The sequence below is a fragment of the Heptranchias perlo genome, chromosome 3, assembly GCF_035084215.1.
Source record: "Heptranchias perlo isolate sHepPer1 chromosome 3, sHepPer1.hap1, whole genome shotgun sequence".
Taxonomy (NCBI): Eukaryota; Metazoa; Chordata; class Chondrichthyes; order Hexanchiformes; family Hexanchidae; genus Heptranchias; species Heptranchias perlo.
Genome location: NC_090327.1, coordinates 117,310,792 through 117,333,317, shown reverse-complemented (window position 1 = coordinate 117,333,317; position 22,526 = coordinate 117,310,792). Strand labels below are relative to the sequence as shown.

Sequence of the window (22,526 nt, the reverse complement as noted above, 5' to 3'; positions counted from 1 at the left end):
TATTATGAGTTCATACTTCAGGTGTGGAGCCTTGCCCTTAGCAGGAGCGCATATTGATAATCCAAGCATGCATGCTCCACAAGATTAATTACCCCTTAAAGTTCCCACCCTTTCAATGATTACGCTCCCACCATACAGTGTTATAAAGGCAGAGTGACAAATGTGCAGGGCCGCAGATAAACTCCCAGATCCAACGTATTCTTTCAATGAACTAAAACACAAGTCACAATGTATTTCAGATCTCACACAGAATAACGCTGTGGACTTTCAAAGGCTAATAACAGAAGCAGCATTGTGTTTGTGGTGCTACATAAATCACACTTGATTAAGAAGCAGAATTCCTTCAACATTTCTCAGTATGCTTAGCAAGTTTCAGGCTTCTCCCGTGTGAATGAATTGGATTCTTGTAGATGCTTTGAAAAATATGTAATGAAGGGGAGCTGATTATTTACTGCAGCTGCACAAACAGCTCAGGAAACTTGTCTAGGATGGGTACCATGTGTTATCTTCACTGCTATTGTCTATCGGAAATGAATGAACCATTTACTAGTATTTTAACAGAATTTACAGGAAATGCAAACGGGCTGTAGTATTTACAGATCTTTATCACAACACATTTTTTAGTACAACATAAGAACAACATATTAAAACTGGCAGATGTGAAGTTCATGACATTCAAAGGCTCGGGGCTGTTTGTTGTTTAAAGAACAACAATTTTTCTTTACTGAAACACAAGAGCCTCACGTTCACAGAAGGAAAAGTTTGTGTCTCACTGAGAGTTGATTTAACTTGGCAAATTCATATCAGCGTAACTAACAACATCCCAGAACATCTGAGAGTTTGCACAATTTAAATCCAATAATCCAGTAATAACATGACTCATTATTGGGGTTGTTGGTGTGACATGGGATTTAAAAAAAATTAATTTGATGTTTCAGTCACGGTACAAATTTTACCAATTTCACAGTCTGGCACAGGTTGAGTTTACAAGCCAAGCTCACTGGTATTCACTATCATTTTGACCCATTACACATCTTACGGGAGCAAATAATACCATAAACCATTTCCTAACCTCATTTCTTGGCAGTTTACAACGTCCTGAAGTGGTGAAAGGTGCTATATAAATGCAAGTTCTTTCTCTTTTTACCACTTGCTGTGAAGTTTGCCTTAACAGGATGAATGGGCTCTTGGCACACACAAAGAATGGCTACTTGTGGGGAGGCACCTGAGACTCCCACCTCTGATTATACCCCATCAAGAGCTGACATCTTCAGGAGAAGAAAGGGAAAAGGTTGGGGGGGGGGGGGGGGAAACTGAAGTTTAAAATCTTTGCTTTGCTGTTATACTACAGTCTGTGCAGAACAAAAGCAAGGTTGATAAAGTAGTCTCACACTAAACCCTGAGGTCAGCAATTGATCAGCAATCAGTAAGGTAACAGCAATTGTCTTTCTTCTTGGTGGACTTGCATTGCTCAATAATATCCTTTTCTGCTTTTAAGAACAAACTCAGTAATATGAGGCTGATAAGACCAGAACAGCAAGCAGCTAACACAGAGACAGGCAAACAAACCAAGAATGCTGGAAAAAGACTCCGAAGTAAATATTACTCAAACAACATTGACTTTTTAGTCATTTTGTTTACCACATAAATACCAATGGGTACCTCCTACTGGAACTTATTTATTTTGTGAAATGATGGCAGTGGGGAACAGCTCCTTCAATCCTGAACGTTTCGAAGTGATTCTTTCAGCCTGAAGATTGAGAGTCAGGCAGTGAGTGCGGCCAACTCCCTAACAACACAAATAAGAACTATCACTGGGGTGGGGGGATTGAAATCAGACATTAATTCTTAAAGCTGTTTCCTATGTTTCAGCGGAAGGGATTTTGTTATAATAATGAGTCAGCAACAGAACAACAATGGCCAGTTGCAGAGATTGGGGTCACGCCTGGGTCATGGGAGAAAATTACCTGGCAATGTTCAACCTTCCATTCAGCTCTTGCAGGAAACCTTTCAAAGAGGAATTAGTGCACAGAAAGCTAGGTCTCCTGGCACGGTGAGAGCTGGACCTTTTTATGATAGGTCCATTCCTGCCTTATATATTGCATTCACTCCCCCATCCCCAAAAAATAATAATACAAAGAAATAACTGTTGCTTTTCCACCAGGGATTCTCTCATTCCATTTTGGAATCCAGTGACAAGTCCTTGCAATCAACAGTGTTGAATCAATGACCCTACAAGATTCAAAACTGTTTTTAAAAATCCTCTCCCCCTCCCCCCCCGCAGTTGAACTAATATTTTAATACTTTGAAGCTACTGGGTCCAACATTCCAGGGTCCTGGCTCCCCTGTCTGCAGATATGGGCACCAACTGTATCCTGAATCCCAAGGATGGGATCAGTACCAAGTTTGAGGTGGGCACATTGGGCCTGTAAGGGAGCATCAGCAATACATGCCCTGATCTGCAGACAAGAAGAGCGAACAGAACATAGCTGCTTCACCTGGGGCGTTTAGAGACCTTTCCTTGGCCAAAGAAAAAGTGGCACCGAGAGACCTTTAGCTTCGATGAGAGGCTTAAATCCGGTAACACTAAGGTAATTGATGCTGGACTTCTGACAAGGTCTCAGGCCCTTTATAGGGCTTCAGCCAGACTGATGCCAGCCTGGGAACTCCCCCCTGATGCCCCCTGGGTGCAGAGTTGGGGTGGGCTGGGAAGTGGGGGGGAGGGGGGGGGGGAGGAGGAAGATCGGCTATTGTCCGCTCCTTACCAGAAACTGGCTGGAGCTAAAAAGTAGGGTGGAATCCAGTCACAACCTGCTTCTGGTTCCACACCATTTTCCAGTCCCTTGATCAGAGATCTGCCCCGGCTACATCTCTGAATTTCAGGCCCACTGTGAAATGTAAAGGTAAAATAATTCATTCATTCTTAATTTTTTTTGGAATTATTATAAGTTCCAACTGTGAATTCTGCTACTTTTCAATTGTCGACAAATGTTTGAATTCTCATGGTTGATTCAGAAAAGGGGAGAAGGTTGGTTACCAGACTCTTCTTAAAGGGAAAGTATCTCCACTGAATATTTGACTGAGAGAAAAGTATTATGCAATGCAGCGGTCAGAAACTGACCAGTTCTCCTTTTAACCCAGCTTGTTCCCATCCACTTACAAAAAGGCATGAAGGTGAACAGAGATACCTTGAGTTTATCAGCTAGGTATACTCAGTGGTGTAGCCCATTACATCGTTCAGGTGTAGTCTTCCAGGACCAATGGACACCACGTGATATACTGTTTAATATATCGCCCCTGCCTCAGCTCATTGGCTGCTGAAATCCTCTTCCATGCCTTTGTTACCTCCAGACTCGACTACTCCAATGCTCTCTTGGCCGACCTTCCACTTCCATAAACTCAAGTCCATTCAAAACTCTGCTGCCCGTACCCTAATTCGCACCAAGTCCTGTTCACCCATCACCCCTGTGCTCACTGACCTACATTGGCTCCTGGTCCAGCAATGCCTCAATTTTAAAATTCTCACCATCGTTTCCAAATCCCTCCATGGTCTCACGTCTCCCCACCCCATCTCTGTAACCTCCTCCAGCCCTACCACCTTCCGAGATCTCTGCGCTCCTCCAATTTTGGCCTCTTGTGCATCTCCGATTTCCATTGCCCCACCTTTGATGGCAGTGATTCAGCTACCTAGGCCCTAAGCTCTGGAATTCCCTCCTTAAACCTCTCCGTCTCTCTTCATCTCTCTCCTCCTTTAAGATACTCCTTAGAACCTACCTCTTTGACCAAGCTTTTGGTCCCCTGGCCTAATATCATCTTCTTTGACTTGGTGTCAGATTTTGTCTGATAACGCTCCTGTGAAGCACCTTGGGATGTTTTACTACATTAAAGGTGCTTTATAAATGCAAGTTGTTGATGAGAGCACCTGTGCCCACTGTTTCAATTTAAGATCTTGTTATTAAACCCCAATTCTGGGGTGAACATCTTGTCACAAGTTTGCATTTTTTTAAATGCAAATTTGCAATCTGGTAAGGGGCCCTTTAAGGACTGAACTGGGATTGTTGGTGTTGGGGGAGGGGGGGGAAGAAACTGCCTCAGCTCTCTTTATGATTGGCTACAGATCACATCCATCTGGCCAAACCCCTCCCCTCCTTCGCACGTCATTTTAAACTTACACCTCGTGCTATTGCCAATGGTCTATGTGTGTCAATGGAATTCACCCTCTTATGAAGGCAAGCACGATCTACAACTATTTTTACAACGTTCGACAGCTGCACTTGCTCGAACCCCCACCCCACCACCTGTGCAGCTTGCCAGTGCTACATCTTCCTCCTCCCCCCACCCTTCAACAGTGGTCACCCAAATACTGGTGACAGGTGCCTGCCAGAAATATATAAAATAAGTGACTTTACCCTAATCCCCAGATTCTCTGAAGGTGTTGGAAGTATTAACAAGAAAAAAAAGAACTTGCCTTTATTACAGCGCCTTTCACAGTCTCAGGACGTCCCAAAGCACTTTACAGCCAATTAAGTACTTTTGAAGTGTAGTCACTGTTGTAACGTAGGAAACGCGGCAGCCAATTTGCGCACAGCAAGATCCCACAAAGAGCAATGAGATAACGACCAGTTAATCTGTTTTAGTGATGTTGGTTAAGGGATAAATATTGGCCAGAACACCGGGGAGAACTCCCCTGCTCTTCTTTGAAATAGCACCGTGGGATCTTTTAAGTCCACCTGAGAGGGCAGATTGGGCCTCAGTTTAACGTCTCATCCAAAAGACAGCACAGCACTCTCACAGTACTGCACTGGAGTATCAGCCTCGATTTTGTGCTCAAGTTTCTGGAGTGGGACTTGAACCCATGACCTTCTGACTCAGAGGCGCGAGCGCTGCCACGGCTGACACCTAAGGTCACAGATGCAGCAATATTCCCGCTCGATCGCACTGCGCTGTTCCAAGGATTTTCGGCCCCTTTAAGTTGCCAGTATTTGTTAATCCCCAGATGTCCCATACAGAACTGAATCGTGTCTTACCATTTATACACCCAACCACTAGATGGAGCATCCTCTGCTTAAAATATTAACCCATGAATGACTCATGGCTACCACTGCTAATACTACTATCACAACAACAACAACAACAACAACAACAACGTGTATTTATATAGCACCTGTAACATGGAAAAATGCCCCAAAGTACTTCACAAAGATGTAATCAAAAGCCAAAGAATGAGATATTAGGATCAAAAGCTTGTTAAAGAGGTAGATTTTAAGGAAGGTCTTAAAGGAGGAGAGAGAAGTGAAGGTGTTTAGGGAGGGAATTCCAGAGCATGGGGCCTAGGCAGCTGAGGGCTCGGCTGCATCTTGGTCAGCTGTGGCTCAGTTGGTAACACTCTCACCTTTGAGTCAGAAGGCTGTGAGTTCAAGTCCCGCTCCAGAGACTTAAGCTCAAAGTCTGGGCTCAATTCCATGCCATGTCCCTCTTCAGGGACTTGCGTCTACGCTGACACTCTCAGTTCAGTACCGAGGGAGTGCTGCACTCGGAGGGGCCATCTTTTGGATGAAATGTTAAACCGAGATCCCATCTGCCCTCTCAGGTGGATGTAAAAGATCCCACGGCACTATTTTGAAGAAGAGTGTCGGAGTTCTCTCCAGTGTCCTGGCCAATATTTATCCCTCAACCAACTTCACTAAAAACAGATTATCTGTTCATTTATCTCATTGTTGTTTGTGGGACCTTGCTGTGCGCAAATTGGCTGCCAAGTTTCCTACATTACAACAGTGACTACACTTCAAAAGTACTTCATTGGCTGTAAAGTGCGTTGGGACGTCCTGAGGTCGTGAAAGGCGCTATATAAATGCAAGTCCTTTCTTGCTTCTGTCTGGTTTTGAATTTGGAAGCAGTTTCTGTTTAAGAGATGCTGGTGTCAAATAACTCACACTCTGTCTTAACTCAGCATTTCAGGCACTGTGTTTTTAGGAGTCTCAAAAATATACTTGAACGAGCCGACCTCATATTATAGCACGAGGGTTCACTCGGTGGAGCACAGGAGCAAGCAGGACTGAAGCACAGTGGGTCCTGGTGCTGCTTCATCCGCAAAAGAATTATCGACCGCTGGCATTTATTGCCCATCCCTAGTTGCCCTTGAGAAGGTGGTGGTGAGCCGCCTTCTTGAACCGCTGCAGTCCGTGTGGTGAAGGTTCTCCCACATTGTTGTAAGGGAGGGAGTTCCAAGTTTTTGACCCAGCGATGATGAAGGAACGGCCGATACATTTCCAAATCGGGATAGTGTGTGACTTGGAGGGGAACTTAGAGGTGATGGTGTTCCCATGCGCCTGCTGCCCTTGTCCTGCTAGGTGGTGGAGGTCGCGGGTTTGGGAGGTGCTGTCGAAGAAGCCTTGGCGAGTTCCTGCTGTGCGTCCTGTAAATGGTACACACTGCAGCCACAGTGAGCCGGTGACCATCCAGAGTCTGTCCCTGAGCAACCCAGGACAAGGCGATCCCATTTCGGTACTGATTTGCAATCTGAATTCGGATATCATTGGAGGTCAGGTTTACAGTAACAAGGATACAAGGAATTCACTGGAGCTACTTATATCAGACCGCTGAATTACAGGATACAACGCAAACTTCAGATTCACTTTGATCTAGGATTGAATTAAATCATTCCACACCATTTCCTCAGCAGACACGAACATCCAATAAATACACAAGTCTGCAGCTGCAATATAAAGACGGCTAATCATGTATGGAGTGCAGTGAATAAGGTGCAAAAGTCGAGATACAAAAGAATAAACACTTGTCAAAACCCTTTAGTTCTTGTTTAATTAAAGTCATACACTGAGAAAATCCTTTCTTGAAAAGAAAATCAAGTTTCTGCTGGTAAACTAAAGAAACAGTTAAAAAAAAGTTTATACCCTCTTCTTACCTGGTAGCGAGCAATGGATAGGTGTGAGCCGGACTGAACCATGTTTCTTTCATGCGAGGCATGCTGGGATACATCAGCATGTCTTTTTCAGTGAGTACAACCAGAACAGGCTTCCAAGGCCGCCTTTCATTCTCTCCCATTGTCTGCATCAAGAGAAAAATGGAGAGCGTTGAGGAGTTAGCAATCCCAACTTTACAAAAAAACAACTTGCATTTATATAGCGCCTTTAACGTAGTACAATGTCCCAAGGCACTTCACAGGAGCGTAATCAGACACAATTTGACACTGACCACATAAGGAGATATTAGGACAAGTGATCAAAAGCTTGGTCAAAGCGGTAGGTTTTCAGGAGCACCTTAAAGGAGGAGAGAGAGGTGGAGATGTTTAGAGAGGGAATTCCAGATCTTGGGGCCTGACAGCTGAAGGCAAGGCCACCAATGGTGGGGCGAAGGAAATCAGGGATGCACAAAAGGCCAGAATTAGAGGAAGGAGTCTTCTTGGAGGATTGCAAACAGGGAGGAGCGAGGCCATGGAGGGATAGTAGGGCTGGAACGTACCCCAGGCTTTTATAAATCCTAGATGTGTGTTAAATGATGATTCCACTTACATGAACCAGACAGCGAGCTAATCTTTGTCACCTCATGTTTCTGCACTGACTCCAAGGTCATGAAAATTGCAAGGCATTAGCAGGAGCAGCACAACCCCTTTTACTAAATGTGAATTTGCTGGTGGTGCATTACTTATGGTGCTGCCACCAACAAAAAGCCAATTCCAGTGGCTGGGCTCTAAGGTAGCTGTTTGCTATCTCTGGAGTGCTGCCCCACCAACCCAACTGAAGAGATACTTTTCTTCAGCAGCTCGGGAGACAGCAGTGCTCGAGCAGAAATTTAAAAGCCATCCCTGCCAGTGCTGGGTGATATTCTTTGAAAGAAAGAAAGACTTGCATTTCTATAGCGCCTTCCATAACCTCAGCATGTCCCAAGGTGCTTTACAGCCAATTAATTACTTTTTTTGAAGTGTAGTCACTGTTGTAATGGAGGAAACACGGCAGCCAATTTGCACACAGCAAGATTCCACAAACAGCAATACGATAAATGACCAGAAAATACGTTTTAGTGATGTTGGTTGAGGGATAAATATTGGCCAGGACATTGGGGAGAGCTCCCCTGTTCTTCTTTGAATAGTGCCGTAGGATCTTTTACGTCCACCTGAGAGGGCAGACAGGGCCGCGGTTTAACGTCTCATCCGACAGTGCAGCACTCCCTCAGTACTACACTTCAAAAAGTTATCACAAAATTTTCCAGGCTCCCCCTACAAAATTTTAAAATGTAGGTTAAACAACTGACAGAACAATGAATTGACATCATGCTGAAAAAGAAACAGTTCACTCAGATTTTAATTTTCCTCCAATTCATAGGTGAGTGGCTCAACTAACTAGACAAAACATTATCAGTATCTTCCAACCAGCATCAGCTCACATTGACTTCTATCCAACATCCCACCTCTTGAGCTGAATTTCAATTATCCTGTCTAGTCTCCAATACGTACACATATACAGATGTGGATGTCTCCTATTCACAACATACCTAGTATCTTCTTTCTAATCTGTGGTCTCTTATAAAGGGGGTGCCAATTGGGCGTCCAAAAAATCAAGAGGTGCCCACCACTTGGATGAAAATTGAGGTGACCACCACCCAACTCCAGATGCTTAGACAGGCTTGCAGATATCTGGGGCCATAATATACTGGCCTGGCAAGAATGCTGAAATCATAGACTGCATCCCTTCATTTCTAACCCCTAACGAAAATCACAGAGCAAGGAACTGCTAGAGGGGACGACTCCTCCAAGACCTGAAATCAAGAAACCTCAGAGTCAGGAGCCGAAAAGAGGTCACAATGATCAAAGCTCCATTGAATTAAAGGACCACACTTTAGAATATATGGCTTACAATCGATGAATAATTACGGGAAGACTCTAAAGGTCTACTTGAAAAAAATGTATACCGAAAATAATCTAATTGCTTAGGAAAAAGATGTTAGCCTTGAAATTGCAAGATTCCATTCCTGGAGCAGAATCTTGCTTGACTGGAGAAAAGATTGGAGTATCGGCACATCCAATTTGTGGCATTCCCGATTTTGTGGCTGCTAAAACCAATACCTAGGAAATGGGAAATTGTACGTGCTGATCTCTACGCCCAATTTTCTGATCTCTGCTCCCGCCAAGCGAGACTTCACACCACAAGCAGAGTCCTACAATTTCAGGGCTAACTTTTTTCATGTTTTTTTTGGAAAGGAAGGAAACTATAATGATATTGGTATAATTAGAAGCCAACATATTTACTGATCTTGGTTTTTTATGTTGAGTGCCTTAAATATAGGAAAGGTTACTATTTGTTAATTATATAACTGGAGAAAATCAGGCCTATGAATAGTTTTTAGTTTGTGTGTTTTGTGAAGCTTTATTCAGAAATAAAGAGACTTCATAGAATCATACAACACAGAAGAACATAAGAAATATGAGCAGGAGTAGGCCAATCGGCCCCTCGAGCCTGCTCCGCCATTCAATAAGATCATGGCTGATCTGATCCTAACCTCAAATCTAAATTCATGTCCAATTTCCTGCCCGCTCCCCGTAACCCCTAATTCCCTTTACTTCTAGGAAACTGTCTATTTCTGTTTTAAATTTATTTAATGATGTAGCTTCCACAGCTTCCTGGGGCAGCAAATTCCACAGACCTACCACCCTCTGAGTGAAGAAGTTTCTCCTCATCTCAGTTTTGAAAGAGCAGCCCCTTATTCTAAGATTATGCCCCCTCATTCTAGTTTCACCCATCCTTGGGAACATCCTTACCGCATCCACCCGATCAAGCCCCTTCACAATCTTGTATGTTTCAATAAGATCGCCTCTCATTCTTCTGAACTCCAATGAGTAGAGTCCCAATCTACTCAACCTCTCCTCATATGTCCGCCCCCTCATCCCCGGGATTAACCGAGTGAACCTTCTTTGTACTGCCTCGAGAGCAAGTATGTCTTTTCTTAAGTATGGACACCAAAACTGAATGCAGTATTCCAGGTGCGATCTCACCAATACCTTATATAACTGCAGCAATACCTCCCTGTTTTTATATTCTATCCCCCTAGCAATAAAAGCCAACATTCCGTTGGCCTTCTTGATCACCTGCTGCACCTGCATACTAACCTTTTGATTTTCTTGCACTATGACCCCCAGATCCCTTTGTACTGCAGTACTTTCCAGTTTCTCGCCATTAAGATAATAACTTGCTCTCTGATTTTTCCTGCCAAAGTCCAATATTGTATTGCATCTGCCAAACCTCCGCCCACTCACCCAGCCTGTCTATATCCCCCTGTAGGTTTTTTATGTCCTCCTCACTCTCTACTTTCCCTCCCATCTTTGTATCATCTGCAAACTTTGATATGTTACACTCGGTCCCCTCCTCCAAATCGTTAATATAGATTGTAAAGAGTTGGGGACCCAGCACCGACCCCTGCGGAACACCACTGGCTACTGGTTGCCAGTCCGAGAATGAACCATTTATCCCAACTCTCTGCTTCCTGTTAGATAACCAATCCTCCACCCATGCCAGAATATTACCCCCAATCCAGTGATTCTTTATCTTGAGCAATAATCTTTTATGTGGCACCTTGTCGAATGCCTTCTGGAAGTCTAAATACACTACGTCACTGGTTCCCCTTTATCCACCCTGTACGTTATGTCCTCAAAGAACTCAAGCAAATTTGTCAGACATGACTTCCCCTTCGTAAAGCCATGCTGACTTTGTCCTATTAAATTATGTTTATCCAAATGTTCCGCTACTGTCTCCTTAATAATAGACTCCAAAATTTTACCCACCACAGATGTTAGGCTAACTGGTCTATAATTTCCAGCCTTCTGTCTACTACCCTTTTTAAATAAGAGTGTTACATTAGCAGTTTTCCAATCTGCCGGGACCTTTGCCAAATCCAGAGAATTTTGGAAAATTATTACCAAAGCATCCACAATCCCTACTGCCACTTCCCTCAAGACCCTAGGATGTAAGCCATCAGGTCCAGGAGATTTATCCGCCTTGAGTCCCATTAATTTACTGAGTACCAATTCCTTAGTGATTTTAATCGTATTTAGCTCCTCCCCCCCTAGAGCCCCCTGTTTGTCCAGTGTTGGGATATTCTTAGTGTCTTCTACCGTAAAGACTGAAACAAAATATTTGTTCAGCATTTTTGCCATCTCCATGTTTCCCACCATTAATTTCCCAGTCTCATCCTCTAAGGGACCTACGTTTGCCTTAGCCACCCTTTTTCTTTTTATATAACTGTAGAACCTCTTGCTATCTGTTTTTATATTTTTTGCTAATTTATTTTGATAATATATCTTCCCTTTCTTAATCAATCCTTTAGTTACTTTTTGCTGTCTTTTGAAGATTTCCCAATCTTCTATCCTCCCACTAAGTTTGGCTACCTTATATGTCCTTGTTTTTAGTCGGATACTATCCTTAATTTCTTTACTTAGCCATTTCTTTTACACCCTTTTTTCCTCAGTGGAATATATATTTTTTGAAAGTTGTAAAATAACTCCTTAAATGAACACCACTGCTCATGTACCGTCTTACCCTTTAATCTATTTTCCCAGTCCACTTTAATCAATTCCGCTCTCATACCATCATAGTCTCCTTTATTCAAGCTCAGTACGCTTGTTTGAGAACCAACCTTCTCACCCTCTAATTGGATATGGAATGTAACCATGTTATGGTCACTCATTCCAAGGGGATCCTTAACTAGGACATTATTAATTAATCTTGGCTCATTACACAGGACCAGGTCCAAGGTTGCTTGCCCCCTTGTAGGATCAGTTACATACTGCTCAAGAAATCCATCCCTAATACACTCAATAAACTCTTCCTCAAGGCTGCCCTGCCCAATTTGATTTGTCCAGTTAATATGATAGTTAAAATCCCCCATAATTATAGCTGTTCCCTTATTACATGCCCCGACTATTTCCTGATTAATACTTCTTCCAGCAGAGTTGCAACTATTAGGAGGCCTATATACTATGCCCACGAGTGTTTTTTTCCCCTTATTATTCCTTATCTCTACCCAAACTGTTTCATTATCCTGATCCTTTGTCCCAATATTATTTCTCTGTATTACAGTGATTCCTTCCCTTATTAACATAGCCACCCCACCTCCCCTTCCTTCCTGCCTGTCCTTCCTGATTGTTAAATAACCTGGCATATTTAATTCCCAGTCATTGTCACCCTGCAGCCATGTTTCTGTAATGGCCGCAAGATCATACCCAAACGTAGTTATTTGTGCCGTTAACTCGTCCATTTTGTTACGAATGCTACGTGCATGCAGATAAAGAACTTTCAAATATGTTTTGTGACACTTAGTTCCTGCTTTTTCCTTTTTTAACACTTTACCTTTTACTCCATACCTTCTGTCCCTTCCTGACACGCTTTCCTCTGTCTCGCTGCTCAGGTTCCCAACCCCCTGCCACGGCTTTGATGCTGGGTTAATCGCCTTACGCCTTCTAGTTTTTATTTTATCTGTCGTGCCTAAAGTACACTTTCTTTCCGCTGCTCTACGCTTTTCCCTGTCACTTGTTCTTGAACAACTGTTTGTACTATTTGTATTGTAGATTTCCCCTGGGTCTTCCCCTCTCTTGCTGCTCTCAACTTTACTCCCTTCTGACTCCCCGCTCAGGTTCCCATCCCCCTGCCACTCTAGTTTAAACCTTCCCCAACAGCACTAGCAAACACCCCCGCGAGGACATTGGTCCCCGTCCTGCTCGGGTGTAACCCGTCCCGCTTGTACAGGTCCCACCTTCCCCAGAACCGGTCCCAATGTCCCAGGAATCTAAATCCCTCCCTCCTACACCATCCCTGCAGCCACGCATTCATCCGGTCTATTCTCCTGTTCCTTTACTCACTAGCACGTGGCACCGGTAGTAATCCTGAGATCACTACCTTTGAAGTCCTGCTTTTTAATTTATCTCCTAACTCCTTAAATTCACCTTGCAGGACCCCATCCCTTTTTTTACCTATGTCGTTGGTACCAATATGGACCACGACTACTGGCTGTTCACCCTCCCCCTCCAGAATGCCCTGCAGCCGCTCCATGACATCCTTGACCCTAGCACCAGGGAGGCAACATACCATCCTGGAGTCACGTTTGCGGCCGCAGAAACGCCTATCTATTCCCCTTACAATTGAATCCCCTATCACTATAGCCCTGCCACTCTTCTTCCTCCCCTCCTGTGCAGCAGAGCCACCCGTGGTGCCCCGAACCTGGCTCTTGCTGCTTTCCCCCGATAAGCCATCTCCCCCAACAGTATCTAAAGCAGAATATCTGTTTGAGAGGGAGATGGCCCCAGGGGACTCCTGCTCTACCTGCCTGGTCGTTTTACTCTGCCTGGCGGTCACCCATTTCCTTTCTGCCTGCGTAATCTTTACCTGTGGTGTGACCATCTCACTGAACGTGCTATCCACGACAGTCTCAGCATCGCGGATGCTCCACAGTGAATCCACCCGCAGCTCCAGCTCCGAAAGACGGTTAGCCAGTAGCTGCAGCTGTACACACTTCCTGCACACATGGTCGCCATGGACACTGGTAGTGTCCATGACTTCCCACATAGTGCAGGAGGAGCATATCACGGGTGTGAGCTGTGCTGCCATGACTTGCCTTAGACTCTCAGACTCTCCTCCCGCTCTAGGTCTCCCCTTTTATACTGTGCTCACCTCTCTGACTCTCCTGCCTCACCTGTAGTTGTCTCTTGTTGCAGGTCTGCTGCTGCTTTTATTCCCCAATCTCAGTCTTCTACTCTCAGGTCCACTGCCGCTCTGGGGAAAAAGTTAGGAAAAGCAAGGCAAAGCAGCACCTCCTTCCCCCACTTCACCAAACTCCCACATGTACCAAACTCTCAGCAGCTCACACTGTGTTGTCCGCACACCGTGCTGTTCGCACTGACAGGCCCCTGTATTTCTACAGTTTGTGACTCAGATGAGTCAGGCCTGCCCCACCTTCAAGTACCAGTTTGATCTAGCTAACCAATTAACTTGCTACAGCAGCTCTCTCTGCTGAAGCCTGACAGAAACTTAAAAATTTAAACTTTAAAATTGAACTTAAACAGTAGAAAGCAATTCAACTTGAACTTAAACAGTTGAAGCAATATGCACTAGATTTAAAGAGATTAACCCTTAAACTCCCACACGTACCAAACTCTCAGCAGCTCACACTGTGTTGTCCGCACACCGGGCCATTTGGCCCATCGTGCCTGTGCCGGCTCTTTGAAAGAGCTATCCAATTAATCCCACTTCTCCGCTCTTACTCTATAGCCCTGTAAATTTTTCGTTTTCAAGTATTCATCCAATTCCCTTTTGAAAGTTACTATTGAATCCGTTTCCCTTTCAGGCAGTGCATTCCAGATCATAACAACTCGCTGCACAAAGAAAAAATTCTCCTTATCTCCCTCCTCCTGGTTCTTTTGTCAATTTCCTTAAATCTGTGTCCTCTGGATTGTGTGACATCATCACACAACTTGCTCCATTTACTCTATCCATACTCTATTCATGGAGCAGCTGGCAACGAGGCTGACCTGGCCCAGACAGTAAACAGTGTATACCATAAACACGTGTGTGAAATGTTACCTTTTTCCTGGTGTGCACTATACTAACGATATGATAGGACTGAATCCGAACTTTAGTTTGACGAGGAATATGTAACATATTGGTTTCTAGCCTCACAATACTCACCAGCGTTGATTTTACCACAAGAGATTATTGTTGGGATTTCTAGTTTTAGGTTTAAATTGATAACTGATAAAGGGTTAAATTATGAGGACAGGTTGCATAGACTAGGCTTGTATTCCGTTGAGTTTGGAAGATTACAGGTTGATCTAATTGATGTATTTAAGATGATTAAAAGAGTTGGTTGACAGAGTAGATAGAGAGAAACTATTTCCTCTGGTGGGGGAGTCCAGAACAAGGGGGCATAATCTTAAAATTAGAGCTAGGCCGTTCAGGGGTGATGTCTGGAAACACTTCTTCACACAAAGGGTAGTGGAAATTTGAAACTCTCTCCCCCAAAAAGCTGTTGAGGCTGGGGATCAATTGAAAATGTTAAAACTGAGATTGATAGATTTTTGTTAGGTAAGGGTATTAAGGGTTATGGAATCAAAGCAGGTAGGTGGAGTTAAGGTACAGATTAGCCATGATCTAATTGAATGACGGAACAGGCTCAAGGGCTGAATGGCCTCCTCCTGTTCCCATGTACCTTCCCCCCGCCACCTCCCCTCCAACAAAATGTTACGGTCGCTGCTTATTTCATCAGCACCAAAAATGTAAAAGGTTAAAAAATACTCAGTTATGTGTTCGCCTGGTATACCGATGTTTTGTGTGTTACATTTTGTGATAACAAATGTTATTTCACTTACTTCGACAAAGATACAGAGGAAATGTTTGTTCCATCTGTCAAGTAACACTGGAACTGGATAACCCAGGATAAAGCAACAATGTTTTATATTTATTTTGCACCCAAAGAGAAACAGAAAACACTATTAAAACCTAGATTTAGTGCCACCAAAAATGGCTAAAATAAGCACTAAAATGATATTTAAAAAAACACTGGAAGCCCTGGTCTTTGTCTAATCTATAAAATAAATGCAGCTTTATGTATGTGCTGCATATCAATATTTCCATTGGACATCGGCGAATGACTATCATTTTCCAATGAGGATACTCCCACAATGCATCACATTCGAAAGCACAACTACCGGTGAAACTCAAGATGTTATCCAATGCTACAGTACATGTGGTTAACCAACCAGAAGAATGTTCTTTGCACGTTGTTGCTAGCTTTCTCTAGCAACTGTATGTCAGAGAAACCAATAAGAACACTCAATTGTTGCTCAAGGAGACCGTCCTCTGGAGACAGACAAAGCTGTACTGCCAGAACCGCTATCAATTTACTTGCCCCAAGAGTACTGAGATGAATTAATTGTGCAGTCATGAAAGAAAGCATTTAAGCGTCGGCCAATAACACTGAGCCAAAGAACAATAATCACGTATTTATCAATCCAGTCAAGAAAACTGCTTTCTGTTCTGTATTTGAATAAGAAGCCATTCAGGCAGAATTCCAGGTTTAAAAGTTAAAAGTGATTCTGCTTTTTGTAGCATAGATTTCAATAGAATCCAATTACCTGCTTGACAAATGGTAGAAGTCCCTCCAAAAGCAACAGCAAGTTAATTCCTCTTTATCCCATGCGGGAGGTCAATGGCCTACAAGGTATTACTGCAAACAGCCTACGTGCACTCTTTTCTGCCAATGCACTGACACTTGGCTAATTGCTAGTTCTTTTCTTTCCCTTTTGTTTTCACACAGGTTAGAATGTACAATAAATAAGCCTGCAGTGACCCTCCATATTAAAGCAAAATAGTAAACTTTTCTTTTGCTGAATGCAACATTTGTGGGGAGTCCAAAACTAGGTTCCATAAATATAAGATAGTCACTAATATATCCAAAAGGGAATTCAGGAGAAACTTCTTTACTCAAAGAGTGGTGAGAATGTGGAACTCGCTACCACATGATGTGGTTGCGGCGAATAATATAGATGCATTTAAGGGGAAGTTAGATAAGTGCATGAGGGAGAAAGGAATAGAAGGTTATGTTGATAGGGTTAGATGAAGTAGGGAGGGAGGAGGCTCGCATGGAGCATAAACACCGGCATAGACCTGTTGGGCTGAATGGCCTTATTCTGTGCTGTACATTCTATGTAACATTTTAAAAGGCAACAGAAAACAAACTTAGGAACTTACAATCTGCTACTTACTGGTAAAATATGTCGGCCAAACTCAATTCCCTGTGCAGGGTAAGTGTTATTGAGTGACTTACGCTACTGTGTAAACAGGACAATACATTCAACAACAACAACTTGGATTTTATATAGCGCCTTTAACGTAGTAAATTGTTCCAAGTCGCTTCACAGGAGCGTTATCGGACAAAATTTGACACCAAGCCACATAAGGAGGTGTTATTACAGGTGACCAAAAGCTTGGTCAAAGAGATAGGTTTTAAGGAGAGTCTTAAAGGAGGAGAGGTAGAGAGGTTTAGGGAGAGAATTCCAGAGCTTGGGGCCTAGACAGCTGAAGGCACGGCCACCAGTGGTGGAGCAAAGGAAATTAGACGCCTTTCACGACTGATGAAGTACTTTTGAAGTGTAGTTACTGTTGTAATGTGGGAAAGGAGGCAGCCAATTTGCACACATCAAGGTCCCACAAACAGCAATGTGATAATGATGAAATGATCTGTGTTTTTTTTTATTGATGTTGGTCAGGACACCAGAGAGAACTCCCCTGCTCTTCTTCAAAATAGTGGCTACGGAATCTTTTATGTCCATCTGAGAGAGCAGACAGGGCCTTGGTTAAACGTCTTATCCAAAAGGCGGCACCTCCGACAGTGCAGCACTCCCTCAGTACTGCACTGGAGTGTGAACCTAGATTTTGGGCTCAAGTCTCTAGTGTGGGACTTGAACCCACATCCTTCATGACTGAGGTGAGAGTGCTACCCACTGAGCCACAGCTGACACCTATCAATAGCATCACGCTGTTACCATGGACCAATCAGCATTGTGCTGGAGGCACTCTACATGAATCTTTATAATCGTACACTCCCTGCAATCATACGTTGTTACTGACAAAAACTTTAATAGTCTGGATAGATTTGCAGGAAAAAGTGCATTTTAGCCAATCAGGGAAAGCTTCGTGAACTGGTAAACTTCCGTACAGCTACTAGTGCGCTACAAAATAATCTAGCAGCTGTTGTGTAGAAAGGATACCAGTCAGGAAGCTGCTCACTGCTGCACATACTGTACCATTATTACTGGTAACCCTTAGTAACCTCTTTAACAGTTTCACAGTACATTGTAATTATTGTAACAGGACACCCACTTCCCACAAACCCTACAGCAAAGCATAAAAGGATAAAGAACAATTTCCCACAGTCTTACCTTTTCTGCGAGCCAACCGATGTGTCGAATCTCTCGACTGCCAGCTATCCCTGTTCTTCCTAGTTGATCTTTGACCTCTGCTATTACCTTGGCTGTTAGGTTATTGGTGTTGGCCTGAATGGTATTAAACCAGGCCTGGGCTGTGGTAGGATCTTTACACCGCAGGACAACTGTGTACTTACAGTCAGGGGAATGCAGCTCAAACTGCCTAAAAGGAAACAACAATTAAACCAATGAAGTTCTATTATCATTTATGATTTATCATTTCCAAACATTTGCTTTGTCATTTGTGAACAATAATGGGCTTGATCCTCTCATTGTGCTCGGGAGTAACGGATCCTGGGCGCAGCACATCGAGAGAAAGCGGGCAGGGAGGTTTGCAGACCAGTAATGGAGCCCGCCCGCTTTCCCCCTATGTTCTGCGGAGATGTGACCCTTTACGTCCAATCACAATAGGAGGAAAATCTGCCCTAATCAAGAGGGGTTTTCGCCTTTTTTAAAATGATTCATTCTCGGGATGTGGGCGTCGCTGGCAAGGCCGGGATTTATTGCCCATCCCTAGTTGCCCGTGGTGGTGAGCCGCCTTCTTGAACCGCTGCAGTCCGTGTGGTGAAGGTTCTCCCACAGTGCTGTTAGGAAGGGAGTTCCAGGATTTTGACCCATTGACGATGAAAGAACGGCCGATATATTTCCAAGTCAGGATGGTGTGTGACTGGGAGGGGAACTTGGAGGTGATGCTGTTCCCATGCTCCTGCTGCCCTTGTCCTTCTAGATGGTGGAGGTCACGGGTTTGGGAGCTGCTTGCAGGGGGTGGGGGGCCTGGTGCAAAGGTTAGATTTGGAGCACCCTACATTTTACCAGATGTACCGATGAGTTGCACAAACGCACAAACAGTAGGGCTCGCCCTTCCACGACTGTCGGGGGGAAGGCCCTGTGGGTACTGCATGACGTGTAAGGGGAGGGTGAAGAATCCGGCCAGAGTTGGGGGTTTCCCCCTCGGGCTGCGCGATTTGCAGGTTCTGGGATCGAGCTCCATTTGTGAGTCAGAGGTGCCGTCCTTGGGGTGAGACTTTTAACCGAGGCCCTGTCTGCCCTCTCAGGTCGATGTAAAAGATCCCATGGCACTATTTCGAAGAAGAGCGGGGGAGTTCTCCCCAGTGTCTTGGGCCAATATTTATCCCTCAACCAACATCACTAAAAACAGATTATCTGGTCATTATCACCTTGCTGTTTGTGGAATCTTGCTGGGTGCAAATTGGTTGCCGTGTTTCCTACATCACAACAGTGACTACACTTCACAAAAAAAAATGTTTCTTCATTGGCTGTAAAGTGCCTTGGGATGTCCTGAGGTCATGAAAGGCACGACATGAATACAAGTCTTTCTTTCTCACTCCTGCACTGGGAGTGTCAGCCTAGGTTTTATACTCAAGTCTCTAGAGTGGGAATCAAACCCACAACCTTCTCACCTCAGAGGTAAGAGTGCTACCACTGAGCCACAGCTGACAGCTATCAAGGCACTACATAATAGACTGTACCTCACATTGACAGGGTAGAGGCTGAGTGGTTGTTTCCCCTGCCTGGAGAGTCTAGAACTAGGGGGCAGAGTCTCAGGATAAGGGGTCGGCCATTCAAGACTGAGATGAGGAGGAACTTCTTCACTCAGAGGGTTGTGAATCTTTGGAATTCTCTTCCCCAGAGGGCTGTGGATGCTGAGTCGTTGAGTATATTCAAGGCTGAGATTGATAAATTTTTGGACTCTAGGGGAACCAAGGGATATGGGGATGGGGTGGGAAAGTGGAGCTGAGGTTGAAGATCAGCCGTGATCTGATTGAATCGTGGAGCAGGCTCGAGGGGCCGTATGACCTACTCCCCCCTGCTCCTATTTCTTATGTTCTTAGTAAATAACTACTACCTCACATTAAACAGCCACTAACATAATGTACCTCATATTACATAGCCACTACCAAACCTCATCTAAAATCAAATCAATGTTCAAACAGTTCAAAGTCAAACTGAAACAACAGGGACTGAAGACTAACAGCCATAATTGTGGAACGATGTTGTCACATGATTCATAGGAGGTACAAATAGGGAAGTAGTGTTTAGTTCTAAGAGTCTCATGTGTGGTATAAGTGGTATTTCTATAGACACACAGCCTAGAGTACACAGAAGTCATGTGCCGTCTTGAAATATCAAACCCTTGTACCATACACACATTGTTCACTCGCAGACCACAGCTTCCTGAATATGACGGAGGAAAAAAAGCGATTTAAAGTGAGCAGGACATATATCAGGCTGTGCTGTAAGTTATGAATTGCAAGGTTTCCAAAGCCAGGATAAGTAATACAGTGAAGTCCTTTAGAATCATAGATTTATACAGCATAGGAGGAGGCCATTTGACACATCAATGTGCCATCTCCTTGAAAGAGCTATCCAATTAGTCCTACTTCCGCCACCCGCCCCCACCCCCCCTCGCCTTGCTTTTTGCCTAAGGGCCTGCAAATTTTTCCGTTTCAAGTATTTATCCAATTCCCTTTTGAAAGTTACTATTGAATCTGCTTCCACCTCCCTTTCAAGCAGTGCATTCCAGATCAGAACAACTCGCTGAGTAAAAGAAAATCTTAACTCCCCCTGGCTTTTTTGCCAATTACCTTAAATCTGTGTCCTCTGGTTAACAACCCTCCTGCCAGTGGAAACAGTTTCTCCTTACTCATTCTATCAAAACCCCTCCTAATTTTGAACACCACTATTAAGTTTCCCCGTAACCTTCTCTGCTCTAAGGAGAACAATCCCAGCTTCTCCAGTCTTTCCACATAACCAAAGTCCCTCATCCCTTCTGCACCCTCTCTAAGGCCTTGACGTCCTTCCTAAAGTGTCGTGCCCAGAATTGGACACAATACTATAGCTGACGTCTAGACATCATCCATAACCAAGTTCTTACCAACTAAAATCCATTTTTTAACTTTTTGCAAACAGGAGCTATTCTTTAGCACAGTTTGAAATACACCATGGCTTTTTGTGAATCTAGAGCATTTGCTGTAGTCCAGTACAGTGTGGATGAATGATTCAGTTCTCCTCCTCTCCCAGCGCTCTCTGGGAGGCCAACATCCTCAGTGATTGAACTTCACCTGGGGCCTCATTGTAACGTAGCAGGTGCACATCGGGGTCAGTCTTGGGCGCAGGGCCACAAAGAAGAAGCAACCCATGTGTTGTTTGGATCTGCCTGGGGTACTGTGTTCAGTTCTGGGCAGCGCACTTCAGGAAGGATATATTGGCCATGGAGGGGGGTGCAGCACAGATTCACCAGAATGATACCGGGGCTAAAATAATTAAATTATGTGGACAGGTTGCATAAACTGGACTTGTATTCCCTTGAGTATGGAAAATTAAGGAGTGATCTAATTGAGGTGTTTAAGATGATTAAAGGGTTTGATAGGGTAGATGGAGAGAAACTATTTCCTCTGGTGGGGGAGTCCAGAACAAGAGGGCATAATCTTAAAATTAGAGCTAGGCTGTTCAGGGGTGATGTCAGGAAGCACTTCTTCACACAAAGGGGAGTGGAAATCTGGAACTCTCTCCCTCAAAAAGCTGTTGAGGCTGGGGGTCAATTGAAAATTTCAAAACTGAGATTGATAGATTTTAGTTAGGCAAGGGTATTAGGGGATATGGAACCAAGGTGGGTAGATGGAGTTAAGATACAGATCAGCCATGATCGAATTGAATGGCGGAACAGGCTCGAGGGGCTGAATGGCCTACTCCTGTTCGGATTTCGGAGCTGGAGCTGCGGGTGGATTCACTGTGGAGCATCCACGATGCTGAGATTATCGTGGAAAGCACGTTCAGTGAGGTGGTCACACCGCAGGTAAAGATTACGCAGGCAGAAAGGAAATGGGTGACCACCAGGCAGAGTAAAAGGACTAGGCAGGTAAAGCAGGAGTCCCCTGGGGCCATCTCCCTCTCAAACAGATATACCGCTTTGGATACTGTTGGGGGAGATGGCTTATCAGGGGAAAGCAGCAAAGGCCAAGTTCGTGGCACCACGGGTGGCTCTGCTGCACAGGAGGGGAGGAAGAAGAGTGGCAGGGCTATAGTCATAGGGGATTCAATTGTAAGGGGAACAGATAGGCGTTTCTGCGACCGCAAACGTGACTCCAGGATGGTATGTTGCCTCCCTGGTGCTAGGGTCAAGGATGTCATGGAGTGGCTGCAGGGCATTCTGGAGGGGGAGGGTGAACAGCCAGTAATCGTGGTCCATATCGGTACCAACGACATAGGTAAAAAAAGGGATGAGGTCCTGCAAGGTGAATTTAAGGAGTTAGGAGATAAATTAAAAAGCAGGACCTCAAAAGATAGTGATCTCAGGATTACTACCAGTGCCACGTGCTAGTGAGTATAGGAACAGGAGAATAGACCAGATGAATGTGTGGCTGCAGGGATGGTGTAGGAGGGAGGGATTTAGATTCCTGGGACATTGGGACCGGTTCTGGGGAAGGTGGGACCTGTACAAGTGGGACGGGTTACAGCCGAGCAGGACCGGGACCAATGTCCTCGCGGGGGTGTTTGCTAGTGCTGTTGGGGAAGGTTTAAA

At 44.4% G+C, this 22,526-nt stretch overlaps 1 protein-coding gene and 1 long non-coding RNA gene across 2 annotated transcripts in view; one reads left to right on the top strand and one right to left on the bottom strand.

The window, feature by feature from the left end:
- Window positions 1-22,526, bottom strand: part of sntb1 (syntrophin, basic 1) — a 127,842-nt gene that overhangs the window by 19,703 nt on the left and 85,613 nt on the right. Inside the window, exons 4-5 of the mRNA XM_067981645.1 lie at window positions 17,939-18,146; window positions 6,923-7,065 (exon numbers count right to left, since the gene is read on the bottom strand). Of these exons, the coding sequence (XP_067837746.1) occupies window positions 6,923-7,065; window positions 17,939-18,146 (351 nt within the window). The remainder of the gene's footprint in view (window positions 1-6,922; window positions 7,066-17,938; window positions 18,147-22,526) is intronic.
- LOC137319497 (uncharacterized) overlaps window positions 1-22,526 on the top strand; it is a 64,814-nt gene that overhangs the window by 3,268 nt on the left and 39,020 nt on the right. The gene's annotated exons all lie outside the window — the stretch shown is intronic.